Genomic DNA, 16,423 nt, shown 5'->3' on the forward strand with positions numbered 1-16,423 from the left:
ATTCCCCATGCCACACCCCCCCCCGCTTACATACACAGTGTATACAAAACCCTTTAATCACCTTTCAATGCTCTAAAACGCTTAGTCCACCCACTCTACTTCCTGTAGACTTTAGCCCTACAAACGACTCCCATTCTTTTATGGATCCCCTGACTTGCTGCTACTTTCTAACCCTAACCCCAACCCTAAGTTCCCAGTGCTTAGACCCCCTAACTGGTATATTGATGGGTGCTCTTTAAGGCTATGCCACTGTCACAGGCAACACTACCTCAGGGCTCCACCCCCACCCCAACACTGCCTCAAGGCAGGCAGAGGCCATCGCCCTTTACCAGGGCCCCGACACTAGCACAAAAAGAAAAGATTGGTGTCTACGCTGACTCTAAATACACACACCACATCCTTCTGCCTTCATCTGGCAAGAGAGGGGCTCTCTCACGTCACAGGCCACCGGCAGTGGTAGCTATCCACCGTGGCCACCACCGTGGCCCAAGGCCACACTCAGGGCTTGTGACAGAAGCCAAGGTAAAGGGAATCTGTCACTGGCTACATCTAAGCTCAAAAGCGGCTCTAGCCCCTGATTCTAAGACTTCCAACCCTTCTGGGACCCTCCACCTGTTTGTGTTTCTGCTCTCACAGGTCCGGTCTCCGTAAGGATAACCGGTACAACCCGGGGATTCCCTGACTCCTCGGTCACTCCTGGACCAAGTGACTGGACCTCAGAGTTCTCAGGACCACTTCCCTGTGTCTGTCTGCCACCACCGCCAGCCTACCCCGAAGAGCCATGATCCGCCCTTGGGTTCTCTGTCTCCTCGTTTCTTACCCCTCTGCCTGTTCTGAGAGTTGGATGCCGCTCATAAACCTCGCCCACCGCTTCCTCAAGGACACCAACTCCTCCTTCTCTTCTGACTGCTGGGTCTGTTTGCCCATCCAAACCCAGCGCTCTCTAGCCGTCCCAGCCCCACTAACAACTTGGATCGACTCACCCATGAAACTTCATATTACATTCTCGACCCGGACCCTCTCCGGCCCTTATCCTATCGCCGACCTTGAAAAACGCCTCCTGAATTTCCAACCTTTAACTGCGCATTACTCGTTTGCCAATCCCGACCGGCGGGCCATTGCTCTTCTTCAGCTCACGAGCTTAACAGGCATACTCCCGCTACTTTCCCGACTCACCTCTGTGAAATATACTGACGATCGCATCTATGAATCCGCCCAGCGCCCCATATGGGGGCCGCTCTCTGCACAGACCCTTCTCGCCTCCCAGGCCCCTCTCTGTGTATCCCGTTTCTTCAAGGATTCAAAATATGCCACCTTCGTGGGCAATCTCTCTGCCTCCCTCTGCAACCACACCTTCCGTCTTTTGCCCTCGGCAGACCACCAATCCATTGATCTGTCCACCAGCTATGCGTTTGCCGAACTAACCACTATGCCAGGCTCTAAGTGGAGAAACCCCTTACGCTTTTCAGGACCCCCTTCCCTAACCGCAGGGCAGCCTTACTACCCTTGCCCGGTCAATGACATCCATTGTCACACCTACCCAACCACTCCCTGGAGGCACTGTCCTTCCCGTCCATCTAGCACCTGCTACAACCTCACGCTGTTTGAACCAGCCGACAGAAATGACTCCGTCACCCTGTCTGTGGACACCACATACTTCAAGATTAAACTCCAGGGACACAAAGATCCCTATCCACTCTTTCAGTACCAGCCCCTCATGGGGGCAGCCCTCTCTGGACAATATTCAATCTGGGAATATGAACCCACCGTCCAGGAAAATGGGGACTTCACCCCAAACATCTTTTCACATCTTCTCTCCTTAACGTACTCCTTTTGTCTCAACTCCTCCGGCGTCTTCTTCCTCTGCGGAAGCTCCACGTATGTCTGTCTTCCGGCCAATTGGTCGGGTGTCTGTACCCTTGTCTTTCAATACCCAAACATTGAACTCCTTCCCAGTAACCAAACCATAACCGTCCCCCTTTTCGCTACAATTCCCTCCTCGGTCTCCACTTCTCGCGGGAAGAGAGCCGTTCACCTCCTCCCTCTTCTTGTGGGCCTGGGCATCACTTCCGCCCTCGGGTTAAGCATCGCTGGCATCACCACTTCAACCATCTATTTCCAACAGCTTTCGAAGGCTCTCTCAGACAGCCTAGATGAAATAGCCACCTCCATTATTACCCTCCAAGACCAAATAGACTCCCTGGCGGGCATCGTCCTCCAAAACCGGAGAGCTCTAGACCTCATTATGGCCGAGAAAGGGGGCACCTGCCTCTTCCTGCAGGAAGAGTGCTGCTTCTATGTAAACCAGTCTGGAGTAGTCCGGGATGCAGCCAGGAAACTCGGAGAAAGAGCATCTGAATTCCGCCCAAGCTCCAACTCTTGGATCCAGGGGCTGGGGTTGGGATACTGGCTGCCCTCGTGGTTGTCATCCCTCTTGGGACCCATTTTCTTTCTCCTCTTTCTGCTCATTTTCGGGCCTTGTCTTCTTAACTGCCTGACTCATTTTGTATCCCAGCGAATGAGTTCTTTCATTCAGAACACTACCAAAGGGCACGTGGACAAGATTCTTCTGCTTCGAGATTCCCAATACAAGAGACTTCCCCAGCAGCCCTCGGAGGAGAACGTAGTCTAGCAGGAAGGAACCTGAGCCACAGCTACCTCCCGTCTCTATTTACCGACCTGAAGAAATAAACATCATCGATGTTAGCCATGTGCACTCCATTTTGAAAACCTCCATTTTGCTTAAATGGCAGTTTCCCCCTAAACCACAGCAATCAGAATTCTAGGCTTATTTTTTTGATGTCCGTTATCCCTTGCACCCCTCATAATGGCTGACCCTTGACGATGTTTGTGATCATCCGGCATCTCCAGTCACTGCTCATGACTCTTTGACCCCTGATCACTCCCAGCAGCAGAAGCTTTTGGGCCCCCCCCATCCCCCCAACTCTGTAATCGCAGACCTCCCTTCCCAACATTTTTCTCGGCTCAAACCCATCCTGTTGTAGAAGTTGCTTCTTTCCTTGCTGGTCTTTCCTTCCTTGGACTTTTCAGCCACCACCCTGTGGGCTTCTGAACCAGAGGAACTTATCTGGATGCTGGCTCCCCAGTTCCAGGGACAAGGGTCAACCTTGAATATATTTCCCCTGCTGCTGCCAAATGCACAGAACTGAGAATCTCCTAGACAGCTAAGTTCACTTGATTTACAAGGGACTCTATTATCCCAAACGTAGGCGGTGGTCCTACCTCTTGCCACATGTCCTTTCTGTTAAGGGGACACTCAGATGGCCTCAGCCGCTGAGGCAGTTATGCCAGTCACCTGCCTCCGCGTGCCTTTCCTTCATCAGCCATAAAACACTCTTAAAGGGGCCTGTGCCACAGTCCCCTCTCCCGCTTCTCTCTCTCTTTTAAAAGATTTATTTATTTATTATGTATACAGTGTTCTGTCTGTATGCCTGCAGGCCAGAAGAGAGCACCAGATCTCATTACAGATGGCTGTGAGCCACCATGTGGTTGCTGGGAATTGAACTCAGGACCTCTGGAAGAGCAGGCAATGCTCTTAACCTCTGAGCCATCTCTCCAGCCCCTGCTTCTCTCTTTTGCCTATTCTCTCAGTCTAACTGCCCCCCCCACGTCCCCACTCCGCGACAACCTTTCCCTCATTCACCTCGCCCCCCCATAAACCTTCTGCACTAACGTTGCTGTATGTGTGTGTTCTCTGAGGGGCATAGCTTGGCAGAGCCCTCCGTAGGTACCCTTCTGCTGTTTTTATCCTTTCAGGGAGGAAGGCCCCCCAACAGGCTCAGATGTTTGAATACTGAGTCCCCAGTTACAGCTGCTGGGAGATTTAGGAGGTGTGGCCTTGTTGGGAGAGGGGTGCTCCTGGAGGTGAGCCTTGGAGAATTTAAAGAGGCTGGCCACTTTGAGTTTACCGCCTCTGCCTTGTGCCTGTGGTTCAAGAGGTGAGCCTTCAACTTCTGCTGTGTCTACCATTTGCTGCGTAGCCCTCCCGTCCCCTATGAGAGACTCTCCACTCCAGGACAGTAAGACAAATAATCCCTCCTTTTCCTAAGCTGCCTTGGTCATGATGTTTTTATCACAGCGATAGAAAAGTAATACAGAGGGTAACGGCACTGGTGTCTTACCTAGCATATATGAAATGTAGTCCAGGCTAGACCTAAACTCATCACAGTGATGCTCCTGCCTCAGTTTCTTGAGTACTTGGGACCACAGGAATGCATCACCACACTCAGCTCTAACGGTGTTTCTTAGTGAGAGGCACGAACTGGTGACATTCCATCTTGTCCATCTGCCTCCCATCTGTCCATCTGCCTCTAGTGCTGTGTTCTGGGAGGAAACAGAAGGATCCTAGTGCCGTGAATTCCCAGTAGGGCCCAAAAATCTCAAAAGAGATGCTCCTTTACAGGGCTGGAGAAATTAGGTCCGTGGTTAAGAGTGCTTGCTTCTCTCAGTTCGGTTCCCAGCAACCAAGACTGGGTAGGTAGCTCACAGAGGCCTGCAGCTCGGGCTTCAGCGAAACCTGTTCTCTTTTCTGACTCAAAAGAAACTGCGCCCAGGTGCAGACACATACACATTATTTAAAAAACAACCTTTACACAGATGTCCCCTTAGAGTTGGTACTGCTCCTAGGACAGGGCTGGAGGGAGCCGACAGCATACAGATCCCTGTGTCCCCAGGCAAAGAGCTCACAGAGCACTGGGTACGTCAGCCAGCGTGTCTGTCATTCCAACCCTCGGGAGGCTCAGCCTGCAGGCTGGAGAGTTTAAGGTCAGCCTGGGCTACCTAAATGAGACCTTATCTCAAGAAGCTGAATCTGCTCAGTTTTATTTACAGAAGGAGTTCTCTCAGGAAATCCAGAAGGCTGCAGGGAAAAGCTCCCAGGACCTCAGAAGTCTGGCTCCCGTCAGCGGATTGCAGAGCCCTACGTCCTTTTCATGATGTCAACTTACCCTTCCTCCGTCAGCTGTACCAACCACAGGCAGAGATAGATAGGCTTCCTCCGCGGCAGGAAGAATCCGGAACCAGCCAAGTCCACTGTCTGGAACAGCCCGGTGGTGGCCCCCCTCAGCAGATGTCTCCATAGCGACGCCACGCCCACTCTGATGCCGAGGTCTCAGCTGTAAGGCCGGGTACCTCAGGTCCAATAAGCAGAGGCTACCATCTTCATTCAAACCAGAGTCTCCACACAGTGGTGTTTGGACTTTAAGTTTCTTTAATGCCTATTGCGAGGAGACACCGAAAGGCGGGTGGTGTAGTAGAAATCGAAAACTCCCACGGACACCCGCTACCAAGACCACTATAGCAGGAGCACACAGGGTTAATGATATGCTGAATCCACAATGTTTTGTCCAGGGTTTTAAATGAGGTTCAAAGACATGAGTGTTTCTCATATTATTCCAAATTCCTTGAAAACAGATTCTAATGTATTTTGAGACAGTTTCACTATGTAGCCCTGAAACTCACTGTGTAGACCAGGCTGGCCTTGAACTCACAGAGATCCACCTGCCTCTGTCCTCCCAGTGCTGGGATGAAAGACCTGTGCCACTATGCCAGCTTTAAATAGCCATTCAGGGACTGGAAAACATCCCATTAAAGGAGGTGATGGCTGTAGGGAAGAACCAGTGGTTAACAATGTTTGCTGCTGGGGCTGAAGAGATGGCTCAGTGGTTAAGAGCATTGCCTATTCTTCCAAAGGTCCTGAGTTCAATTCCCGGCAACCACATGGTGGCTCACAACCATCTGTAATGAGGTCTGGTGCCCTTTTCTGGCCTGCAGACATACACACAGACAGAACACTATATACATAATAAATAAATATTTAAAAAACAAACCCCAATGTTTGCTGCTCAAGCAGAATACCTGAGTGGCCCCACTCGAGTACACATGCCTACACAAAAGCGCACACATAAACATAATTAAAATAATATTGGCCGTGCCAGACTTGGTGGTGCATGCCTTTAATCTGAGCGTTTGGGAGACAGTCTCAGGTCGTGAGTTCAAGGCCAAACTGGTTCGCTAGTGGGTTCCAGGCCAGCTAGGACTACGTAGTGAGACTCTATTTCAAAAAATAAAAGAAACCTTCAAAAAAAAAAGGGGGTGGGGTTGGGGGAGAACTCAGTGCCAAAGTACTTGCTTAGTTAGCCTGTCAGCTGTCTGAATTCCATCCTTGTCTTCATATATACCTAATATTAAGATAATAGGCTGGAACCAGACACGATGGCACATGGGCACAGACTGGAATCACAGCACGGGAGAGGCTGAGGCAAGTGGATCCGGAGTACTAGACCAGTGTGGGCTACAGAGGGAGTGCCAAGCTACTCCGGGTAACTTAGTGAGACTCTGTTTCAAAAATAAATAAAAGGAGAGTCTGGGGGTGTGGTTTCTGGGCAGAGCACTGGCCTAGACTCCCCCACTGAAACCGGTGGTGTGGCGAAGACATAGAGTGCCTGCCAGAAATCCTCCAGGAAGGCAAGGGTTTACCTTTTCCTCACCTAGCACCAGCTTGCCAATAGTCAGGGCCAAAGGTATCCCTCTCAGGTCAGTCACCGTTTGAGGCATTGTCCAGGAGCTGCCAGGCGATGCGTTGGAGCTGATGGCGAGAGCCTGAGGCAGGGGTTTAGCCTGCAGGTTTTTGCTCTGGGTCCATTTGGGGGCTTGTCAGTTGGGGGTTCCTTCTGTCTACCTGCTGAGGGCACAAACAGGATCCTCGGGTGCCTCACATGGGGACTTGTGACCCTTTCCCTCTCAAGTAGGGTCTCACGTAGCCTGGGCTATTCTCCAACTTGTTAAGTAGACAAAGCTGGCCTTGAACTCATGACTTTTCTTCCTCCATCTCCTACTGGAGTTACACAGTTTTATGCTGTGTTGGGGATTGAATTTAGGGCTCTGTGTGTAAATTGAACATTCTACCAACTGAGCTACATCCCCAGCTTCCCATTTCTTTTTCTTTTTTATTATATGTTTAATTATATGTATATGTGTAGTTATGTGCACACATATCTGAGTTACAGGCAGTTGTGAGCTACCCAATGCGGGTGTTAGAAACCGAATTCAAGTCCTCCACAAGAGCAGTATATGCTCTTCAACCATGTTATGTGGGAGGTGGTATTAATTTTCCTTCTCTTTGAGACAGCGTCTCATATATAGCCCTGACTGGCCTGGAACTCTCTATGTATACCAGGCTAGCCTTGAGCTAATACAGATCTGTCTCAAGTGCTGGGATTAAAGGCACTTAAAAAAAAGGCACTTTTGATTATGGCTAATATGTATGTACATGAAAATGATCAAGTAATATATAATAAATATATATTCTAAAAAAAGGCACTTTAAAAAAAGCTAATTATTTTTTTCTGTTGGTGGAGATGGAACCAAGAGCCTCATTAATGCTAAGCAAATGCTCTACCACTGAGCCACACCCCAGCCCCTCACTGGGGGATTCTAGGCAGAGGCTCTACCACTGAGCCACACCCCAGCCCCTCACTGGGGGATTCTAGGCAGGGGCTCTACCACTGAGCCAGGACCCAACTCAGGAGGTAGATTCTTTTCACTCTTCCATGATTTGGGTCCTATTTCAACACTGAAGTTCTCACTTCAGTTACATTATTCCTCCCACCCCCTCCTGGCCTCTTTCAACACAGTCCCTAACTCAACTCTTCCTTGAAGCCTTCCAGATCGCCGCTCCGCCCCCTTGCAATCTCAAGCTTCCTAATATGGAACATTCACATAAACCTCGCATGGCTGAAACAGAAAATGGAACACACATATGTGCCTAGAGCTGAAGCGCGGGGTGGATGAACTCTATTTCCAAGGTCCAAGTCAGCTGTAGGTGGACAGCGTGGGGAAGATGAGGTTCCAAAGACTTCTTGCCCTCCCGCTCCCAAGTTTCTGAGCGTCACTAATGTCGGAGAACCGTGAGACCACGAATGCGGGCTCCGCCCCCAACACCACCCCTCCCCTCCGGTTACCCGCGCCCTCTCCCTCTCCGGTAGCTCCGGGCCCCACCTTCCTGCGCCGGCCGCTGCGCCGGCCCCTTTTGTTCGCTCTCCGGCCGCTGAGCTCTCCTGGCGCTCGGCTCCATTCGGCTGAGCTCGGCTCGCCTTGGCAGGGCTCCACGGAGCTCGGCTCCTCTCGCCTCCGCCCCGTTGGGCTCGGCTCTTCCCGGCTTGGCTCCCCTCGACTCGGCTCCTTCTGGCTCGGCTCGGCTCGACTCGGCTCCGCCTCGGGAGCGCAGGCAGAAGCCCGGCTTACTGGATCCGCCCCTCCCTCTGTCTTCTGGTCGTAGATCGTGTGCGAGGCCCGGACTCGGGAGCGCGGAGACCGGTTTAGGATAGCGGCGTGCGGGGAAGGGCGCAGCATCCTCGTTTCCAGGACGGACCGAGAGGAGGCAAAGGGGTGTCGGGTCCCTGTCGCTGCTGGAGCTCCAAGGTAGGCGCAGCTCTGGGGACGCGCGCGATGGGGGCGCGCGGGCAACAAAGGACGCAGAGTCGCGGGGGGCGGCGGCACCCTAGCCTGGGAAGAAAAGGGGGGAACTATCACCGAGGCATTGTCGTTGCTTGGGCAGGGACAGCGGGCAGGATCGCAGCCGTTGGTGGGCGTGGGCGGTATGAACCCCAACTTCCTCAACCTGGAGGGCGCGCTGCTGGGGTTGGAGGACGCCCCTGGATTGCACTCCCGGATGGTGCCCACATCCACAGACTGGGGCTCGGGCTTATTTGTTGGGGTCCTCTTTCCAAGAGCAAGTTCAGACAGCTGGACGAGCTGCAAAGCTCTTGGAAGCTCTCAGACTCGGGGTGAGGGGCTCACAGCCTGGTGGGCGCGGCCATCAGTCTTCATCCCCAGACCTGGCATCTGGGATGAGACACGGAGGCCCCCGCCCCACCACCTGGGGTCGCCTGATTCGTGCCCTTAGCAAAACTTGATTGGAGAGTCTGGCTTGGAATAGGAGGGTAGGGTAAGTGGGAGGCCCAGGCAGGGTGGCTTTCCACAGGGGTGCTCCCCCCAAGCTGGCGCTGGTGGCTGGTGAGGCAGCAGATTTTTTCCCTCCCCCCAGGGAGGGGCAGTGGCGACGCAGGATTCAGGGCTGAGCCTCCAGAGCCAGCCCGCGTGGACTCCAGGCGGGGCCTGTGTGTGTTTGTCCCGGACACACTGGGCTTTGCCACGCGTGCCTCCTCTACAGCCTGGCCCAAGCCAGGAAAGGTCGCTGCAAAGGAACACCTTAGGGGTAGAGGAGTCACAACACAGGAATGCATCCAGTCTCTGAGATTCCACTCCTGTCTTCTGGGCTACAAATGGTGGGGGTGGGGGAGTGGGGGGGGTAGAACTAGAGAGGGAATTGGCCTTAATCTTGAAAGGTGCCCAGACAGAGGATGGTGGGGGTGGGGCTGGCCTAGGGCTGTGCTCTGAGGAGGTAGAGAACACCACGTGGGGCTACCTTAGCTCCGCTGTGAGCCAGAGGCCTCCTCTCCATCAGTTGTAATGTAAACAATGAGCCCTTCATTCATAAGGCTGCTGTCACCTGGATTGGCACCACCAGGGGCTGGCAGGTACACCAGAACCGGAACCGCTCTGCACAGTCCAGCCCAGCCTGATGCCCCGTCTGTGGAGAAGCTGGAACACAGACGTGGCACAGCTGAAGGGTGGGGCAGACCCTGAAGGGTGGTTGAGCCCAGTGCTCTGCCCAAGGGTGCTTTTTGCATAGGAGATGGATGGTTCCCACAAGAGCTTCCGGATAGGAGGCATTCTGGCTTAGATGCACAGAGAAAGATTTAGGTTAGTGGGGCGTGAAGTTCAAGGCTAGTTTGCTAGTTCTCTTCCTTCATACAGTAGGTGCCCACTTAACACAGGACACATGGGTCTCAGCAGTGCCCAAATCCCCAAATTTCCTCAGGAAAACACATCACAAGGAGCAGGAGCTGCTGTGTGCTTGGGTAGCTGAGAGTTCAGATGCTGGGCTGGAGCTTGATATCGTGAGTTCAAATCCTCGCTCTGCTACTTGCATAGCTGTGTGGTTCTGGACAAGATCATATACCTCTCTGTCTCCATTTCCCCATCAGTAAAATGGGTATACTGAGGGTATTTGCCTTTTAGGATTTTTGAGAGAATCATATTTCCTAGGACAGAACTTTTGTGATTTTACTTATTTGTATATTTGGTGGCATGGGGAATTGAACCTAGGACCTCATGCATTCTCTGCCTGGGCCATGCCCCTATCCTCTTGCTGGGGGATTCTAGGCAGGTGCTTTAAATACTGAGCCACACCCCAGCCCCTCACTGGGGGATTCTAGGCAGGGGCTCTACCACTGAGCCACGCCCCTGGGGCGGATTCTTGACAAGAGGGCCACCATTGAACTACAGTCCCAGTTGAAGAGTTTTTTGCTACAGGAAATGGCCCTCAGCCTGGGGCAGAAGAGACTTCTCCCCTACTCTGGCCACTCTACCTTCACACAGCTTAGCCTTTTAGACCCGCTCCAGGGCCTGTTCTTTCTGCCTCTCTTCTTCCGACTTCCTGCTTTCCTTCACCGATGGCAATGCATTATAAAAATCCTCTTAGCCCTAAGTCTTCCCTGTCTTCACCTGGAAACAAACCCCGTGTGATTTCCAGCCCCTCTCTGGTCCTGCAGCTGCACAACTTTCCCCAGAGAGACAACTCTGCCGCCCTGTAGCAGAATTTAGGCCTTCATACAGGTTTTTTAAAAACACATATTAAGTGCTTCCTCTGAGCCAGGAAGATTTGGTCCTACACTCCCACTCCCTTTTGAGGCAGGGTCTCAACTGGGTAGCCCAGGCTGGCTTGGAACTTGCTTAGGTAGCCCAGGCTGGCCTTGAATGCACAGATACCTGCCTGCCTCTGCTTGCTGACTGCTGGGACTAAAGGCATGTGTTACCATGGTCAGTGGTTCTGCCTTTTGTATGAACATACATTCAGTTGTTGGTTTTTGCATTATTTGGAAGATTTACATTTATCTTTATTCATGTGTATCTGTGGGACCATATGCCATGTGTGTGCAGGTACAGCATGGAAGCCAGGAGAGGGGATGGGATCCTCTGGAGATGGAGTTACAGACTGTTGTGAGCTGCCTGATGTGGGTGCTGGGAATGAACCTGGGCCCTCTGAAGCAGCAATAACAACTTCGGATCCCTGAGCTGTTGCTTTAGCCCCTGCTTTGCTTATAGGAGATGAAATCTCATGTATCCCAGACTTGCCTTAGACTTATATAGCCCCAGCCTTGAACTTCTGCGCTCTGCTCCTCCTGCCTGCATTTCCCAGCAGCTGAGGTGACAGCTGTACCACCCTCCTCCAGGTTTATATGGTGTTGGGGATAGACTTGGGCTTCATACATCCTGGTTCAGCACTTCACCAAGTGAGCCACAGCACCGGCTCTGGGTTTGTTTGTTTGTTTCAAGGCAAGGTTCCATGTAGCTCAGACTGGCCTCAAAGTCACTATGTAGCCAAGGCTAACCTTCCTGCCTCCACTTCTGGAGTTCTGGGATGACAGGTATGCACCACTGTGTGCTTTGTCCGTGCACTGGTTAAGCACTTACTGTGTGCCTACAGGACACACCATCTTCCGCAAAGTCATTTTACCCTGCTCCCAGGTCTGTGTCTCTAAAGCGTGATTACAGTTGTGCCGACACCTCCACACCCTTTGTCAGTACAAAGTCTAAACACTATCTGGCTTTTGGAGCCTATACAATTGCCTTCCATGAGACTGGCTCCCCTCTGTGTCTCTGTCTGTCTGTCTGACTGGCTAGCTCGCTCTCTCTCTCTCTCTCTCTCTCTCTCTCTCTCTCAGCTGATTGTCAGCTGACCAGATCCAGATTTTAAATGCCTCCACTAAGGTCACCTCAATTCTCTTTATAAGCAATAAGTATGGGCATGGTTTGTTGAACCCAGCTGTCACGGAAGGGACACAGAATTGGAAGAGGCCCAGCCCCCTTGGATGCCCCGTTGTTAGGAGTCTTTGTTGTTTTGAGACAGGATCTCATGTAGTACAGGTTGGCCTCAAATTTGCTGCATAGTAGAGGCTAGCCTGATTGTCCTTTCCAAGTACTGGGGTTACATGTAACACCATGATTGGCATTTGTGCATAAGTGTGTGCGTGTGTGTGCACGTGCATTTGTGTGTGTGTACGTGTGTGACTGTGTGTGCATTTGGGTGGACATGCGTGTGTAGAAGCTAAAGGTTAACTGTCTTCCTCAATCAATGCTTTATTTATTTTGTGTTTCTGTGGTTGTGCGTGGGTGTGTATGCATGGCTACTTATGGAGGTCAGAGGACAGCTTGCCCGGAGCTCTTCTCTTATTCTGCCATGTGGATTCCAGAGATTAAAGTCAGGTTGGTGGACTTGGTGGCAAACGCCTTTGCCCTCTGTGCCATCTTGCTGGCCCTTCACCTTATTTTCTGAGACAGGGTATCTCGCTTAACCTGGGCCTCGCTGACTCAATGAGGCTGGCTAACTCTCCAGCCCCACGGTCCTCCTGGCTACCTCTCTAGTGCTGCAGTTCCAGGCACGGGCTGCTTTTTGACACGGGTGCTGAACTCAGGTCCTCGTGTTTGTTGTGGCAGGTCATTTGCCAAGGGAACCATCTCCATAGCTCCACTGTGTCTGGCTTCTTTGAGAAAGTTTTGCCTCATTCAGTTAAGTAAAGCGAGGCTTCAGTTAACATCTGCTTATTAATTTTGTATTTATTTGTGTGTGTGTGCTTGCACGCATGTGTGTGCCTGTGCGCACTCCCACGTGCTGGTGCTGTGGGGAGTTGTTTCTCTTTCTGCTGTGTGGGTACCAGGGATTGAACTGAGTTCATTCGGCTTGTAGCCAGTGCTTTCCCTTCCGAACCAATCTCACCGTCCTGCAGGCCCCCCAAAGGAGATTTCAGAGTAAGAGAAATGAGACTTATTCACTGAAGAATTGCCGAGGGGGGGGGGTGTTCTGGGACAGCTAGTCTGGGAAGCTGGCCTGTCGCCTGGCCCCTCCTGTTTTTTTTCCTGGATGGTGGTTTCATTTTCTGTACTTTTGATCTTGCCTCTGTTTTATCTTTTCCTTGACTTTGTGGCCTGGCCCAGTGTGGCTTCAGCTGGCTTCAGCTCCTGTTCATAGGCCCCTCCTGGTAGTACCCCTTTTAGTCCTGGGTTGCCAGAGAGACCGATTGAGAGGGCTATCCCCGTATGCTCAACTGTTGCTAGACGGGGGCTGGGAACAGCTGGTATAGTCTGTCAGACAAGTTTTCGGTGCATGAAGTGTGTGTGCGTGTATGGGTGTGTGCGCATGTGTGTGTCTGTGTCTGGAGGACTGGGGCATGGCTGTGCCTCGGAGCTGGTGGTAACGGTGGGGGAGCAGTGTGGTAGACGACAGTTCACGGTTGTGTCACCTGATACTGTGACTTCGGAGAAACTGAAGAGTGTGACCTAGGTAAACCCTCTCAGCCCTGACCCAGGAGGGGGGTACACTGTCTCCTCCCCGGCTCTGGATACCGATACCGAAGGTGGGTCCAGTTGCTGCCGCCTGTGTTTTCTGAGGCCCCAGAGCCTCTGTTGGCCCCATCTGCCTGCTCTTGGAGGGAAACCCGAACTGTAAGTGATGCCTTCAGGAGTGCTGAGAAAGCGTAATGAACGAACGGTTGTCTTTCCGGGAGGCAGCAGAGGCCGGGAGGAATGATTAGCAGGCTGTAAATACAGCCCTGGTCTCCACCCTAGAGCATTGCAGACTTGGGCAGGTGCTTGGCAGCTGACCCACACTTCTTGCGCCCCACTAGAGGGTTCTAGGTAGGCACCCACCACTGTTTCATGCCCCTAGCCTCTCTCTGGGGGATTTTAGGTAGGTGCTCTGCCACTGAAACACGCCTCCAGCCCAGATGAGGATTGTTTAAATTTTTTTCTTTTATGTGTATGGATGTTTTGTCTGCGTCCCGTCTGTGCACCAGATTCATGAAGTACTCGTGGAGGCCAGAGGAGGGCGTCAGATTCCCTGAAACTGGAGTTAACAGTTGTGAGGTGCCATGTGGATGCTGAGAATTGAACCCAGGTCTTCTGGAAGAGCAGCTGGTGCTCTTAACCACTGAGGAACCTCTCCAGTCCCAGATCCTTTAAAAACAAACAAGGTTCCACTTCACCCAGGTTGGTCTCGACCTCTCTACATAGTGGAGAATGACCTTGCACTCCTGACCCCCTGCCAATTGCAGGCACTTATCTATGTGCAAGGCCAAGCCTATGTGGTCCTGGGGATGGACCAGGACTTTGTGTACGTGAAGCCAGGACTCATCCCCACCTCCCAGGGCTCCTTAATGGAGCCATTAAGCTCGCAATTTTGCACTGCGTGCCTGGCGCTGTCCTAGGTCCTGAGACGCACCCAGCGAATAAATTTTGCAAAAGCTTGCCCCACCCTTCTGCTCTGGGTGAGAAGTGGGAGAGGGCATTCCGGGCACCGAGTACCACTTTGCAGGAAACCTGGGCATGAGTAAGACGGTACATGTTGTATGGTGGGTGCTTGGCGTCCAGCCTGCATTGGTAGCCACGGTGAGACTGCCTTTTTGGAAGCAACAGTAGATAATGCTGATTGGGATGTCTTGCTGGTGGCAACTGAGCTTATCTCGGGAGTCACTGCACTGTGTCCCATCTCTCTTCCATTCTTTTCTCCCCACCCCTTTCGTATCACTGGGCTTTAGTATCAAATGTGCGGGTGGTACTCTTGACTTCTTTCTCCTCGCTGCGCCCTCTCAGCCATCCCTCCTTGCCCTCCCCTCCTCCAGTTGAATTCTCTCATGCTGCTCCAGGGCCAGAACTCTTCTTCCTGTCTCTTCTTCCTTCCCGTCTCTTGCCTGTTCAGGATGTTACCAGAATGGGAAAGGATGCTGGGGTGTCCTTTGACATGAAGGCTTACTGTGGAGAAGAGACTCGTTCTGTACAGTACCACATTGTGCCAGACTATGACCCTGCCTGCTGCGTCCTGCCCTCAGGGAGTCAGAGCCTTGGGAGAGACTCACATGGTATGGATCATAGGACAGGAGTCGCTCATTTGCAGCTAGTGAGGTCTGATGGTACCAAAGTACCTAAACTAGAATCCAAGGAATTACCTGTGATTTAGTCATCCTGTTCTCACTTCTAATCCCAGTTAGACAGATGTAGAAGAATAGGTGTGTGTGTGTGTGTGTGTGTGTGTGTGTGTAGTGTGAGATGTGTACATGTTTGTGCAGATGTGTGAATATGTATGTGCCTATGGAGATCAGATTAGGTATCTCTCCACCTTTTTTTTTAATTTTTAATTTAGTGTGTGTGTGTATCTGCATATCAGAAGAGAGCATCAGATCCTATTTTAGGTGGCTATGAGCCACCATGTGGTTGCTGGGAATTGAACTCAGGATCTCTGGAAGAACAGCCAGTGCTTTTAACCACTGAGCCATCTCTCTAGCCCCACCTTATTATTTTATTTATTTATTCATCTGTTTTTATTATTTTTTTTCCAAGACAGGGTTTCTTTGTGTAACAGTTCTAGTTCAAGTACAAAAATTTGATTTGTAGGCCAGGCTGGCCTCAAACTCACAGAGATCCACCTGCCTCTGCCTTTTGAATGCTGGGATTAAAGGTGTGCCCCACCACACCTGGCTTGCCGCCTTTTTTTTAAAAAAAAATATTATTACATTTATTGAGGCTAAAGAGTTAGATTAGCAGCCGGGCGGTGGTAGTGCACACCTTTAATCCCAGCACTTGGGAGGCAGAGATTGGTGAATCTCTGTGAGTCTGAGGCCAGCTTGGTCTACAAAAAGAATTCCAGGACAGACTCTGAAGTTACACAGAGAAACCCTGTTTCAAAAAAACTTTTTTAAAAAAAAGAGTTAGATTAGCTGTTGGAGCACTGGCTGCTCTTGCTGAGGACCCAAGTTCGGTTCTCAGCACCAACTTGGTGGTTCACAACCATCCATTCCTCCAGGATCTAACCCCTCTTCTTACCTCTGTGGGCACCAGACATACATACACACGGGTAAGACTCATGTGAATAAAATGAATAAATCTAATACAGTTTTTAAAAGTTGTTATTTTCTTTCTTTGGTTTTTCTTTCTTTTTTTTGACAGAGTCTATGTAATCTTAGCTGGCCTCTCTCTCATGTAGAGTGTGCGTGTGTGTGTGTGTGTGTGTGTGTTTGTATTGGTGTTCTTGGAGGCCAGAAGAGACCATCAGATCCCCTAGAGCTGGAGATTCAGGTCATTGTGAGGTGCCAAGTGTGGGTTCTGGGAGCTGAACTCAAGTCCTCTAGAGGAAGAGCAAGTGCTTTTTACTGCTGAGGCAGCTCTCCAGCATAGTTTGAACAACCAAATTGTTATTGCTGTGTATGTGTATCATGCATGGTGTGTATGTTCATGCACAGTGTGTGCTTGTGTGTGTGATCATGCATGGTTTGTGTGTGTGTGTGTT

General features: G+C 51.3%; 3 protein-coding genes across 5 annotated transcripts in view; 2 read left to right on the forward strand and 1 right to left on the reverse strand.

Moving 5' to 3' along the window:
• Positions 1 to 781: 781 nt before the first annotated feature.
• Positions 782 to 2,659, forward strand: LOC121446000 (syncytin-A-like). Its single transcript, XM_041648248.1, has one exon. The coding sequence runs from the start codon at positions 782 to 784 to the stop codon at positions 2,630 to 2,632; it is 1,851 nt and encodes a 616-aa protein (XP_041504182.1). The 3' UTR covers positions 2,633 to 2,659.
• Positions 1,592 to 8,373, reverse strand: LOC121446001 (altered inheritance of mitochondria protein 21-like). Of its 2 annotated transcripts, none has more exons than XM_041648250.1 (2): positions 8,020 to 8,373; positions 1,592 to 2,679 (listed from the first exon to the last, which is right to left on the reverse strand). In XM_041648250.1, exons 1-2 carry the CDS (start codon positions 8,371 to 8,373, stop codon positions 2,668 to 2,670), a joined length of 366 nt encoding a protein of 121 aa, XP_041504184.1. In that variant the 3' UTR covers positions 1,592 to 2,667. The 2 variants fall into 2 exon arrangements, with proteins under 2 accessions (XP_041504184.1, XP_041504183.1); XM_041648249.1 differs by lacking the exon at positions 1,592 to 2,679 and adding an exon at positions 4,853 to 5,237.
• The window catches only part of Clip2 (CAP-Gly domain containing linker protein 2), a 59,666-nt gene continuing 51,482 nt past the window's right edge, over positions 8,240 to 16,423 (forward strand). For both annotated transcript variants that reach the window (XM_041648246.1, XM_041648247.1), the window contains exon 1: positions 8,240 to 8,442. The gene's annotated coding sequence lies outside the window, so the exon portion shown is untranslated. The remainder of the gene's footprint in view (positions 8,443 to 16,423) is intronic.

This window comes from Microtus oregoni, unplaced genomic scaffold (genome assembly GCF_018167655.1).
Source record: "Microtus oregoni isolate MIOR12 unplaced genomic scaffold, Mior012 000003F_ref0000135, whole genome shotgun sequence".
NCBI lineage: Eukaryota > Metazoa > Chordata > Mammalia > Rodentia > Cricetidae > Microtus > Microtus oregoni.